This window comes from Mastigoproctus giganteus, chromosome 10, assembly GCF_048544385.1.
Source record: "Mastigoproctus giganteus isolate SK-2022 chromosome 10, ASM4854438v1, whole genome shotgun sequence".
Taxonomy (NCBI): Eukaryota; Metazoa; Arthropoda; class Arachnida; order Uropygi; family Thelyphonidae; genus Mastigoproctus; species Mastigoproctus giganteus.
In genome coordinates, this window is record NC_143584.1 from 20,847,380 (window position 1) to 20,861,152 (window position 13,773).

At 36.5% G+C, this 13,773-nt stretch overlaps 1 protein-coding gene across 1 annotated transcript in view; it reads left to right on the forward strand.

Annotated features, from left to right (window-relative positions):
• Positions 1-353: 353 nt before the first annotated feature.
• l(3)72Dn (UTP4 small subunit processome component l(3)72Dn) overlaps positions 354-13,773 on the forward strand; it is a 168,329-nt gene continuing 154,909 nt past the window's right edge. The window contains exons 1-2 of the mRNA XM_090382422.1: positions 354-392; positions 7,825-7,944. Coding sequence (XP_090238548.1) covers positions 354-392; positions 7,825-7,944 — 159 coding nt within the window. The remainder of the gene's footprint in view (positions 393-7,824; positions 7,945-13,773) is intronic.

Below are 13,773 nucleotides of genomic sequence, written 5' to 3' on the forward strand. Positions count from 1 at the left end.
ATTTCTCCTGCTTATGATTATCTGCAGCCTTTCAAAAGTCAAAGGTTGGCAGTTTTGTGGTCAGTGGTCACTTACCAATATGTGACTGATCATGATACCTTACAGACATTGAAAGTCCTTTCCTGTGCCCAGTATTAAAAAACAGATAGGTGTCAAAATTATCACCATGCATTTGGGGCAGATTTCTTTCCCAAAAATGAAAACTAAACAGCACTTTTACTTTCTTTTTGCAACAAATTACAATTACCAGAAATAAAGTTTTGTTTTCTACTGATGTTAAGCTAGTAATTGAGCACACAAGCAGTAAATTACAAATTATCTTGGTTAACTTTTTTTTTATGGTAATTCCAAATATGAAAGATATTGGAACTTCTAGTGCTCCAATACTATGTGTTAGTTAAGATTTAACTATGAATGGGTGTTGACTAGATGAGGCAAATTATTATTATTATTAGCTACATGGTGCAGGGAAGCCTGGGCTTATGCTGCACCGGCCAAAAAAAAAAAAAAAAATTCCCCGATTTACCCTGAGAGAGAGTCAAAAGTAGAAGGGAATCACCAAGAAAGAGAAGAATGATGATATCAGGACCCTAGGTGTGCCAAGTCAGATGTGAGCCCCTGTTTTCAGACTAGTTTGGAAGAATGAGGTGGAATTACAGATAATTCAGAAGAATAATGCTCATGAAAATATTATTATTATTAGCTATATGGTGCAAGGAAGCCTGAGGCTTATGCTGCACCAGCCACAAAAAAAAAAAAAAATTCCTGAGTTACCCTAAGAGAGAGAGAGAGAGAGAGAGAGAGGTAAAAGGGGATCACCAAGAAAGAGAAGAATGATGATATCCAGCTCAGGACCCCTGGGTGTACCAATCCCATACTCTCCAGGTGTGCCCCTGGAGTAGAAAAAGGTACAGCATAAGCTGAATGTTTGTGTGATAGGGCATGAGTTTATAAGGGAACATTAATTGACCACCTGCCCTCATTTGAATAGAGTCTTGGAGTTTATGACAGGTTTTGGGGATATTACTCAAAATGATATGTACAAATCACAAAACTGCCTTATATTGTTTCAATGTTGTTCCCACATCTGGGAACAACATTGAAACAATATAGGGCAGTTTTCTGATTTGTACAAAATCAGGAGCTTCTTAGAAGAAAAGCACATAGAGTGAAAGAACCTAGTTTTTCCGATGAAGAAAAAGCAATATTTTTGATATGCTTATGCCAAGAGAAGTTAGAAGTCACAATTATCCCAGTAAAGATATGTGATCTTGTTTAGAAATGTGAGTATTGTTGAAGATGAATATCTCTGACAACACTCAGCAGACTTTTTAAATGTATGTAATCACTTTATCACAATGTAATCACAATTAAATGTGATTGCTTAATCACATTTAATTTAGAAAATACAGTGGAATCTCATTAATACAAAGTTCAAGGGACCTAAATTTTCATGTTTTGTAATAACGAGGTTTGTAGTAACGAGGTTCCCCAAAAGTGTCAAAATTTTACTGTTTTTTTTTTGGTACATACTGTATATCTAATAATAAATAATAATAATATCAAAAATAAATTAATAAAATAAAATAAAAACAAAAGCCTTGTCTAACAATACAGTAATAGGAATAACATATTTTTTAAAGATTTTATTTTATTTGTAAGATCAACTAAGAGAAAAGCAATATTAACGGAAATTAAAATATTGTATAGTATATATTTTGATATACACAATATTTTAGTATCACAGTAAAAGGAATTACAATCATAATATAAAAGGAGACGTAAAAACCATTAACTTTTTAATAAATTAATCTAATTTAAAGAAAGAATCCAATGTTGTTTGCACAGTTTTTGTCCTATATGCATTTTTAACTACAGCACTTCTTCTTCTTCCAGTCACATTAGCTCTCTGAGGAGCTGTTGTGGCCACCAACAAATTCCTTCAACTGCATCAATCGTGTGCTATACAAGCAGCATCACAAAGTGTCATGTCCAGAAGTTCACTGATCCCATCCTTCCACCTAGTTGCAGGTCTTCCTCTGCACCTCTTCCCCTCGGTTTTTCCTTCCATTATATTCTTCAACAGAAAGTTTTCCCTTCTTACTATATGACTAAAAAACTTGAGTTTTCTTTTGTTGATGCTATGAAGAAGAATTTTAGGCCTGCCAATTTTATTCAATACCCACTCATTTGTTCTTCATTTCAAGTAAGAGATACGCAGTATTCTCCTGTAATATCATATTTCAAATGCCTCAAAATTCTTCCTGTCAACTCTTTTCAGATTCCATCCTTCACATCCATAAGTGGCAACTGGAAAAATTAACGAATCAATGATTCTCAGTTTCGTCTTTAGGGGCAGATCATGATCTCTCCATAATTTTATCAGATCAGCGACCAATGTTTTAGCAATTGCCTGTCATCCCTTTACATCGTTTGAACAGTCATTATTTTTATTTATTCTTGACCCTAAGTAATCAAATTCATCAACTTCTTCGATATCTTGCCCATTAACCTTCACTTTACTGGAACCGAGATTATCACCAATCACCATAATTTTAGTTTTACACACATTCAGAAACAATCCGGGAGGCAACTAGAGGTAGTCGGGAGGCAACTAGAGGGAGTAATACTCTTGATCTGATTATCAGTAGTGATTCTTCATGCATTAGGAATCTGCAGATAAATGAACCACTGGGTGGCAGTGATCACAGTGTGCTGAAGTGGGATTTACTCAAGGAGGTAACTACCATCAGAGGTAAAGGGAAGGGTTTTTGCTTTCGTAAAGGAGACTATGCTGGTCTGAGACAGTATTTAAATTCTATACAGTGGGACCAACTGATGATGTTACCAACAGCAAATTCAAAATGGGAAGCATTCAAGGAACTAATCTTGGAAGCTACCAGGCTTTACATACCAACCAAGAAATATTGTTCAAGGTTCAGGCCTAAATGGTTGTCAGATGAACTAATGAGACATATGGCAGAGAAGAAAAATGCATGGGATACATACAAATTAATGGGTGACGTGGAAGCCTATGATAGATATAAGTTGGTCTGTAACCAAGTCACAAAGGAGATTAGGCAGGCAAAGGCAGATTATGAGAAATCCTTGGCAAAGGATGCAAAGAAAAACAGAAAAGAGTTCTTTACCTATTTAAACTCAAGAAGGAAAGGGATGAATCAGATTGGTCCACTGGATGTTGATGGTTCAACAGTTGAGGATCCAGCTCAGGTGGCTAACAATCTAAATGAGTATTTTGCATCTACATTCACACATGAGGAGTTATTCAGGAAGGGGAATGTCGTAGGTGAAGTAAACATTGGCAGTGAGCTAGATGATTTTCTAATAACTGAGAGGAAAGTGGAGGAGAAATTGTTGAGGATAAACATAAAAAAGGCACCCAGGGTGGATGGGATCTATCCAGTTATATTAAAGGAGGCAGCAAAGGAAGTAAGCAAACCCCTAGCCATAATTATGAGAGCTTCTTTGGACTCAGGGGAGGTACCCATGGACTGGAGATGTGCAAATGTAACCCCAATTCACAAAGGAGGATCAAAGGCTGACACAAGTAATTATAGACCTGTTAGTTTAACTTCGGTTCCAGGAAAATTAATGGAGGCACTGGTTAAAGAAGCACTGCAGGATCATCTGGACAAGTATTCAGTTATAGCTCAGACACAGCATGGGTTTGTTAAGGGCAGGTCTTGTCTGACCAATTTGATTGGATACTATGATGTAGTCACAAAAGAACTGGATGCAGGGAATAACTTTGATATTATATATTTGGATCTTAGAAAGGCTTTTGATACTGTTGCGCATGGAAGACTGCTGCACAAATTGGAGAAGTGTGGCATTCGAGGCAAATTGCTGCTATGGATAAAGGGATGGTTGAGTGGCAGAAGACAGAGAGTGGTAATCAATGGACACTGCTCAACGTGGACTAATGTTATTAGTGGAGTTCCTCAGGGTTCAGTGTTGGGTCCATTGTTGTTTTCTGTATTTATAAATGATATTGATGATGGTGTATCAGGCTTAATGTCCAAGTTTGCAGACGATACAAAGGTTGGCAGGGTTGTTAAGGACACTACTGATACTATGCTGCTGCAACAGGATCTGGAAAGGTTGAGCAGATGGGCTGAGAGGTGGCAAATGAAGTTTAACATTGACAAATGTAAAGTACTACATATGGGAAACAGTAACCCCAGATCAACGTATCAACTCTGTGGTACTACGCTGACAGTGGTAGAGAATGAAAAGGACCTGGGGGTAATTGTGCAGGCAGATATGAAGTTCTCTGAGCAGTGCAGACGAGCTGCAAGAGTAGCTCATGGTGTCTTGTCAATGATATACAGGAATTTTTCTAGCAGGGACAGGGATGTGATTATTCCCTTGTATAAGGCATTGGTCAGGCCACACCTTGAGTACTGTATACAGGTCTGGAGGCCTCATTTCAAGAAGGATGTAGAGCTGCTGGAACGAGTACAGAGAAGGGCAACAAGATTAGTGAATGGAACAAAGGGTTGCTCTTACGAAGAAAGGCTTAAGTTTTGCAAATTACAGAGCCTGGAGACTAGGCATCGCCGAGGTGATCTGATAGAGGTGTACAAGGCTTTGAATGGCTTGAGCATGCTCAATGCCGATGGAATTCTTCCTCTTGCTCAGAATAATCACCTGAGAGGGCATAAATTCAAATTGAGGAAGGACGGATGTCGGATAGACGTGCGGAAATTCGCCTTTAGCCAGCGGGCAGTTGGTTTGTGGAATAGACTTCCATCGCTTGTTGTTGAAGTTGATAGCCTAAACAAATTTAAGGCTCAGCTGGACAGGTATTTTGAACGAATTGAGGGGTGAAATGGGAGTAGTGGTTTTTTTTTTTTTTTTTCTTTTTTTTTGGCTGATGCTGAATAAGCTTGCTTTCTTGCATCATATGCCTCTACTAATGCTAATCCTTTTTTCTTACTTGCTTCACATACTCTCCCCAGAGTTTCTTTAAGATGATCCTTATTAGCACAGTATCATCTGTATAACAAAGGTTGTTTATCTTCAGTCCTCCAATTTTGATGCCAGTCTCTAAATCTTCCAAAGCTTCACATATAATATCTTCAGCATAAAGATTAAAAAGGTGAGGTGACAAAATACAGCCCTGCCTGACACCGTTACCTATTGTGAAAAAGTCTGTGTTTTCCGTGTTTGTTCCCACAGTTCCTTCCTGTTCCTGGTACAGTAGCTTAAACCGCTGAATTATGTGGATTGGGAAACCCATAATAGTTATCGTGTCCCATAGTTTCTCGTGCATAATTTATAAAACACAAAATGACTGGAACATTGAATTCTTTGCATTTTTCAATAATCAGTCATAGACTTAAGACCTGATCTCTGGTTCTTCTATCCCTTCTGAAACTTGCTTGCTCTTCTGGCATTTCTTCTTCAAGTTTTCATGAGATTCTGTTTAATATGATTTTAAGAAGAGTCTTGCTAGCATGAGAAATTAGGCTAATAGTCCTGTAATTTGAGCAAATTTTCAGATCTCTTTTTTTTGGTAAGGGGATGAAAATTGATTTCTTCCAATCTGATCCCACTGTCCCGTTTCCCAAATTTTTACAATCATTTTATGAAAAAACTTGGCGCCCTTCACACCTGTAGCTTTAATCAATTCCGGATGGATTTCAACTACAGCACAGATGTTATCAAATGCAATAGTTGTTTCTTTATCAACGTTAGGCAGGCCAACACATTCTCTATTATGTTCAATGCATTTTGGGCATCTTTTTTAGATGGTAGTGTGCGTGCTGCTTCACTTTTGCTGTCGCTGGTAACAAAAACATCGTTTTGTTTGGTATCCAGCAGCTGTTCTGGTGTTGACATTGCAATGGTAGCATCCACCTTCACAAACTCTTCAAATTCGCCAACAAAATCCATATGCTCCTTCAAATTCCTCCATTCCTCACTGTTGCTATTACATTCGTCTGCTGGACCATATTTTTCAATGATGTTCTCTCCAAAGCCACTCTTTCTGAAGCAGTTATTATTACACTTGATGTAATACTTTTCCAAGCAATAACAAGATTATGGATAGCATCCAAGACATTCCAATTTGGCTGCAAATTGTTCCCTTCTTCTATGTTGCGCATCAAGTACTTTATCAGGCGGGCTCTATATGCTCTCTTGAGGTTATAAATAATGCCTTGATCCAGTGGTTGCATTAAACTGGTGGTATTGGGGGATAAAAACAACAGCCGTATATTTGTAAACTTAAATGTCTCGGCAGAATGTGCTGTACAACGGTCTAAAATTGTCAAAATGTTCCTTTTTTTCTGAAGTCATTCTTCTGTCCAATTTTGATAAAAAAGACTGAAAAATTTTGACCGTAAGCAAGCACTTCTATTGGCCTCATAATCACAGGGAAGTTAGTTAATTGCCTTAAAACATTTTGGCTTGGAAAACTTACCAATCACAAGTGGACATAGTTTTGTACTGCCATCTGAATTGCAGCATAACAGAACAGTGAGTCTTTGTTTACTTAATTTTCCACCATGACAAGACTCTCTCCTTGAACAGCAAATGTTTTGTTTGGCAGCAAATTATAAAATAAACCTGTCTCATCAAGATTAAAAATATCCTTTGTCTCGTATTTTTCAAGGATGGACCATACAGAATATAACTAGTCTGTAGCGTTTTCTTTGTCGACTAATCCAGACTCACTGCAAACATTTCCAGTTATTCCTGTCTTTAAATCTTTGGAGCCAGCCACTGCTGCATTTGAAGTTGCTAATCCCATTGAGATAATTTGCCTTTTCTTGCAAAATGGGACCTGATATTGGCAAATTAAATGCATGCATTTGTTGGTACCACTCGAAAAGTTTTGTTTCAAGCTCCTTGTGTTTTGCTCCACAAATTCATTTCCTGTTTTTCATCGCTGCTACAGTGTTGTTCTTCTTCAAGTCTTTTTCAGTATTGTAGATAAAGTAGGTAAAGGGATGTTGCTATTCCTTTGCAATGTCCATTTTGCTTCTTTCCATCCTATCAGCCTCTTGTATAATTTGTATTATAATTTCCAGGCCTAATTTCTGTCTGTCTATGTTTTGTCGCCATAACACTGCTAGATAAGGTTTAATATAAACAAATTTTAAATTAATTTAAAAACACACATTCTGAAAAAGACATCAGCTCAGATAAAATGGCACAAAGAATAGATTGCTGTATATGATAGCAAAAGACTCTTTGAACTGGGGTAACAATTGCAACTGACCTTATTCCCATGGAGAGCGAGGGAGTGCATGTAAACAACTTAGAAAAACTTTTTATTCTTTTGTTAATTTAACAACTCATCCCTCATCCTTCAGAAAGATATTTTTCAGAATGCACTTGACGTTGTAGCTATCATAAACTGCTTTTGTTTTCACAAAACTAATTTCTAACAAGTCAGTGCCATCCTTTGGGAAGTAGGGAGCCAGGTGGCTGGGGGCAATAATTGGATCGCTCTGCCAAGATTTGTATTAAACATACAAAATGACAATATTTATTTCTCATGGGGTGAAAAAGAACTTTGTAATACATATTAATCGAATTTTGTAATAAACGAATATATTTACATAGAAAAGCCTAACCTTCCGCAGGGGAATGGTATGTGCTTCATATAAACAAGTACTTTGTATAAACCAAGTTTGTATTAACGAGATTTTACTGTATATATAAAAAGATACTATATAGTATCTTTTGATATGTATTTGCTAAATTAAATTTTACTCTAATCATTTAATTATATTTGACATTATTTTGCATAAGTAATGTTTATTAGATTAATTTAACAATTTTGTTCTACAGGTGATACCTGGTAGTCCTAATAATTCTATTGAAGCAGTTACATGGTGTAATGGACGCCTCTTTAGTGCGGGTATGCATGCCCATGTTGCTGAATATGACTTGATGCAGTTGAAACCAAAGGTAAATAATATTTTCTTTGTTTGTATTAATTTTATTAATCAAATTTCTCTCTCAGGTGAAAAAAAATTTTTTTGTGATCAAAACTGTGAATGCTCTGAAGTTATTTCCTGAATGTCTGTGAGAGTATTGTTTGATCAGCCTGCATATTATGTAATATGATAAACTCGCATTGCAAAAGCTAAAGCTTATTCATGTTATTTCTTTTCCTTTTAAGTATATATGAAGCTGACTTTACCCTACTTCCTTGTAAATTCCCTCTGTTTGCTCCTGCCACGTCATGCTGGCTTAAATTTTTGTTTGGAAAAAAAAAAGAAAAAGTTCTGTTTATATTCCACACAGCCACAGAGATCAGAGAAGTTTACAGCTGGTAATTTAACAAGAATATTAACATCAGCCATATTTTGTGTGTTGTGTGGATTTGCAGCCTGTGTACTACTGTACTTTTACATTGACCATTTGGCCATGTCAGTCTGACCAAGCAAAAGTGCCACAGGGACATGTAATCTACTGCAAGAAGCTTTCTGTGATAAAACTTTGTGTTTTTGAGTGGTAGTGTTGAAGCTGAACCGAGTCTAGGCTGCCTTTTTACTTCATGTTTGGATGAAAACATTGATATGTCTGGGAATTATTGCACTACAATCAACTTGTTTTTTTTTTTTTTGGTAGTTGGCGCATCGGCTTTTGTGGCCATAATGCACCTCCCAAGGTTTTTGCAGTACTTTGATCCAAGCCCGAGGCGGGATTTGAACCTGCGACCTTTGGGTTGCCAGGCAGGCACTTTACCCACCTGGCTAGCCCGGTCGGCACAATCAACTTGTAATGTTTTGATGCTAGTTATGAGCAAAAAAAAGTTGTTGCTGAATTTGACTGAAAATTTGGGAAAAATAAAATTGTATACAAGATAGATTACACATAACCTGACACCAGAACAAAAGGAAATTTGGTCTGTGATTTGTGTTGATCTTCTACAAACTTCATTCATTGACCTTCATTACTTCCATTATTTTGCTGGAGATTTGATGTTTCCAGTATTATCCTTCAACCAAGCAACATAGTCAAGATTTGAGGGTAATTTTATTTACTTCCCATGAAAAAGTTTGTGCTAAGAAGTCAAAGTGAAATCCGTTTTGATTGCTGCTTTGATGCAAAAGGGATTATTCATAAGGAGTTTAAATTTCCAGACTTTTGCAAGGGTCTTGATTAATAGATGGTGTGTATTGATGATTTATTGAACATGTGTTTGTAGAGATAGGGAGGTCATAATCACACTATATAAGGCAATTGTAAGACAACACTTGGAATACTATGTTCAATATATACCTTATGTGGAGACAGCACCTAAAAAAAAATTGGAGTTCTTAACAAGGTCCAAAGATGGGCAACTTGCCTGGTGAGATTGATAAAGGGGCATCGATATGAGAATAGACTTTGAATATGTGGAGTACAGAGCTTGGAAACTAGGCACTCTAGAAGAGACTTGATTTAGCTGTATAAGGCTATGAGAGGTAAAAATAAAATGAATGGGATGAAATTTTCACTGTTATAAACGATTCCAGAACTAGGGGCAATAAATTCAAATTATAAGGAGGGAAAGAGGTTTAGACTGGATTGCACAAAGTTTTCTTTTAGCCAGCGAGTAATTAATTACTGGAATAAGTTAACTGCACAGGTAGTTGAGGCAGGAAATTTAGTGGTCAGCTGGATAAATACATATTTCAGGGAATCAAATAGGTAGTTTATTATTTATTTACACATAATTATTATTATTATTTTTTGGCTGGGCCAACAAAAGCCTAGGGTTTTCTTGCACTGCTTGGCTAACACTAATATGGTGCTTACTCATGAATGATTATGACTGGAGATATGAAATTCAGAAACTGGTTTGTGTTGTATAGTAATGTGCACACACACACACACACACACACACACACACACACACACACACACACACACACACACACACACACACACACACACACACACACACACACACACACACACACAACACTGTCTATTCCATGGTTTTTGGCTAAAAGACAAGTTATTGTCTTACCTCATCTATCATATTCACTAGATTTGTTGTCACCAGACTTCTTTCTGTTCCTACAACTCGAAAGTGCCATTAAAGGGCATCATTCTGAGAACATTAACTGCTTCCGTAGCGAGGTGGGCAGGAGCGGCAGTGCGTAGCACACACTTCTTGATTAGACCGGGGTTCGAGCCCGTGACCACCAAATACAGAGGATGCGGAAAGGTCAGGGAATGACCACCGCATATCCTCGGAGCAATATGGCCTTAGTTGCTAATGCTCCTAAAAACCAAATAACAACAACAATGAGAACGTTCCACTTTTCAAGCAGCTGTAGCAGTGTGTATGAACCATTTTCCTAATAATGATTTTGAAAGTTGTGTCAGCAACCTCTATTGAAGCAACATTTCACTGGTGCAGTGAGAGTACTTGAGAAGAGAGGGAGGAAGAAAAAAGCACCATTACTTGGTATTATTATTATTAGCCATATAGTACAAGGGAGCACAGGCTTTTGAAATTAAAAAAATAAATTAATAATAACAAATAACCTGTGTATTCAAAGGGCAGCTGGATAGACACTTCCTCCTTTCAATTTCCCCAAACTTACAGCCCCAACTACCCATAGGTAACTTATTCCAGTAATTAAGTTTTTAATTACTGGAATATATGACATATATATAAATATATGCTCTCTTCAGCCACTGAAAATCTGACAATCAGTTGGTAACATCATCAATTGTTGGTCCCAGCAGACATGCCCTGGTTCTAGTTCATCTGTCCTTATTACAAAAAATGTTATCCATTTCCATGATGATGGAATCTCCCAGTACGACTAAATCCTCTTTCAGAGTAGCATTCACATGACTGTTCTGTTCTGGGATCCCTAATTGAAAGTGCATCACCTGGTAAGTCACTAGGTATTTGAGTTCCCAGTTTTATTTGTCTGAAGGGCAAGCACTCTTTTCTTCAGTGACTCAAATTGATCTAGTACTGCATTAAGTTTCAATTCGAGATTGGTATATATACTCTTTACATTGTGAACAAAGAAAGGAACCATCAGTAGAGTTGTGATTGTTAAGTAGATTGACCTTGAATACATTCCACAGGCTATACAAGTGATGGACCTACAATTCATACGGGAATAGCCTGTGGTCATTTCCCTCTCTCGGATGGAAATGACCACAGGCTATTTTTTTCAAACAGGATCTTGTGACAACCATTATTAAGGCAAGAATAAAACTAACAAAATATTATAGAATTAGCTTTAATCTTTTAATCATAAAAATTTAAGCTCACAAAATATCAGAAAGAGTTAATTAGCAGAATGAGTTTTAGAAAAGGTAAGAATTGAATTTACAATATGTTATACAAAATTACTGAAATTAAATTTATTAAGATATTTAAACAAATTAAGAAAAAACAAAAATTTTTTTCACTAATTTTTTCAGTAATTTCCTCTTGAATATAATCAGAACTAAGTGCTCTACATACTCTCTCTGTAACTGCCAACTCCTCTGTGTGTGTGTGTGTGTGCCTTCCATGATTTTTTTTTAATAAGGTCAGTCCTATAATTTTTGGGACATAGGTTGTGTATATAATTTGGTTTTTGATGGAATGAAGAAATTGTAGGAAAATAGGCCTCCGTAGCCAAGTGGGCAGGAGCGGGAGTGCAGTAGCACACGCTCTTTGAGTAGACCGGGGTTCAAGCCCCTGACTGCTGAATACGGTCGATCTGCCAACCCGCACTGGACCAGCGTGGCAGATTATGGTCCATTTCCCTCAGCATGAATTGTTGAGGAGGCTTCCATCCTGCAGTGGGTTGATAATGGCTGCACTTTACTTTTTTTTTTTTTAAGTATGGGTATAATTATGGGAAAGGTATCATTTAATGTTGTTTTGCTATCATTAAAAGTAAGTGCAAACTTTGGGATCTATTATGTTTCTTATTGTCAGCTGCATTAAACCTAGTTGAAATATTAAATGCTTTATAAAATTTTTGTTTTGTTTGTGTTATGCAAATTTTTTCAGTTTCATATACATCATTACATGATGTATATTACATCATGTAGTGATCATAAAGAGTGTGGAATGTGTCACTGTTAATGGAATGGTGAATGACTAAATACTGTATGTTTATATTATAGAAAAAGAATTGTGTAATACTAAAGTATTTAAAATAGGAATGTGTGTTGGCTTTGAGAGCTGTTGAAAATTTTTATTATTGTCAGTGTGGTCAAATTTGGTCAAGCATAAATTGTTGGATATATGCATCACTATTTAAAATATTTTTTTCATATTAGAATTATACCTACTTTTTTCTTATCAGCATTCACAAGATAATGTTTTGCAGAAAAAGGCCAAGGTGGCGTGTGAAGAATTACATAGAAAGTTGTAATGTCTTATCAGGAAATTTAGACACTGCCCCGCTACAGTGATCATCTAAATTTTCTTTGAAGAATATTGCTAAAAAGTGCTTACTAAACAGTAACATCCCATTATGTCAAATACCATTTTAACAAAAATTTCTCTATAATGAAAATATTTCTGTCCTGGTCAACTTATAAATAAATAAATAAATAAATAAATCTTTATTGTGAAGTAGATTTACAGCACAATATCCCATCACGGCGACGAGCGCCAGGGGTTCACATATAGATAACATAAGTACAAATTCAAATGGCTACAAAATATAGCGAACACATACAAAAGGCTACAAAATACAGATTACAAATGCAAAAAGAAATACATCATCAAAACAAGGAGCTGAACACAAATAAAGAAAAACAAATACAAGTTGGCAGTGATTCAGGTTTCAAGAGCTTTGATAAACTTGTGTCTGTCCTTCTTTTTACTTATTATGGTGTCGATGTCGGCGTCCACACGGTTGAGGGCAGCGAGCATCTGCTTGGGCAGAAATCTTTCGGTGAGTACAAGCCTGTTGTGGTGAGCCACAAGTGCTGGTACCGACCTTAGGCTTGGCTGTGGAATCCTCCAAGAGCAAGCATTCCAAATATTTGGAGATGATATTTGGCCTGAGATGAGTTTGGCTGTGAAGACCAGCCTCTTTTCAACGATCAATAAATACCATTTGAATGAAATAGCTTGCTGAAAAATACAGTGAATTATTTTCAAAGTCTCCCTATGCATAAAATGTACTGGTGTATAGCAAAAGAAAACTTCATTGGAAAATTATGAATATTGTTACTGTGTAGCCCATGTGAATGTTCTTGAAAAAAAATGAAAGTTTGAAAAAATATGGCAAAAGAATTCGTTAGGACATACATTGTTGAATAATGTTTTTTTTTTTTTTTTTTTTTTTTTTTTTTTTTCGCTCCTGCAGTACCCATATTATCAGTTGCACTAATAATAGGGAAAATAAGTTAAACATTAAAGTCTGTATATATAGGTGTACATAGACCTTCAAGGAAAAATAGTACAATTGTGAATGCAATTGTGAATACAATTGTTAATGCCACTTCAACGGTATTGAAATATTACTGAAGACTTACGACAATGATTGGTGATGTGTTCTGCAAATGGAAGTGGACTGGTGGTGAAACCATCATGAAATGACCTAGAAAACCCATGAAGATGACTTTTTTTTTTTTTTTTTTCCTCTCACATTATTTGCGGGTGAATCCTGCAAAGAATTGTTTGCTTAGAATGCAACTCAATGCCGCAGCACACACAGACTCTCAGTGAGACAAGATGATTGGGACACATCAGCCCCAGTACAGTGTGTAGGACACTGCTTGATATGAGTTACCATTGTCATACAGCCATCCACAAGCTGCTAATCA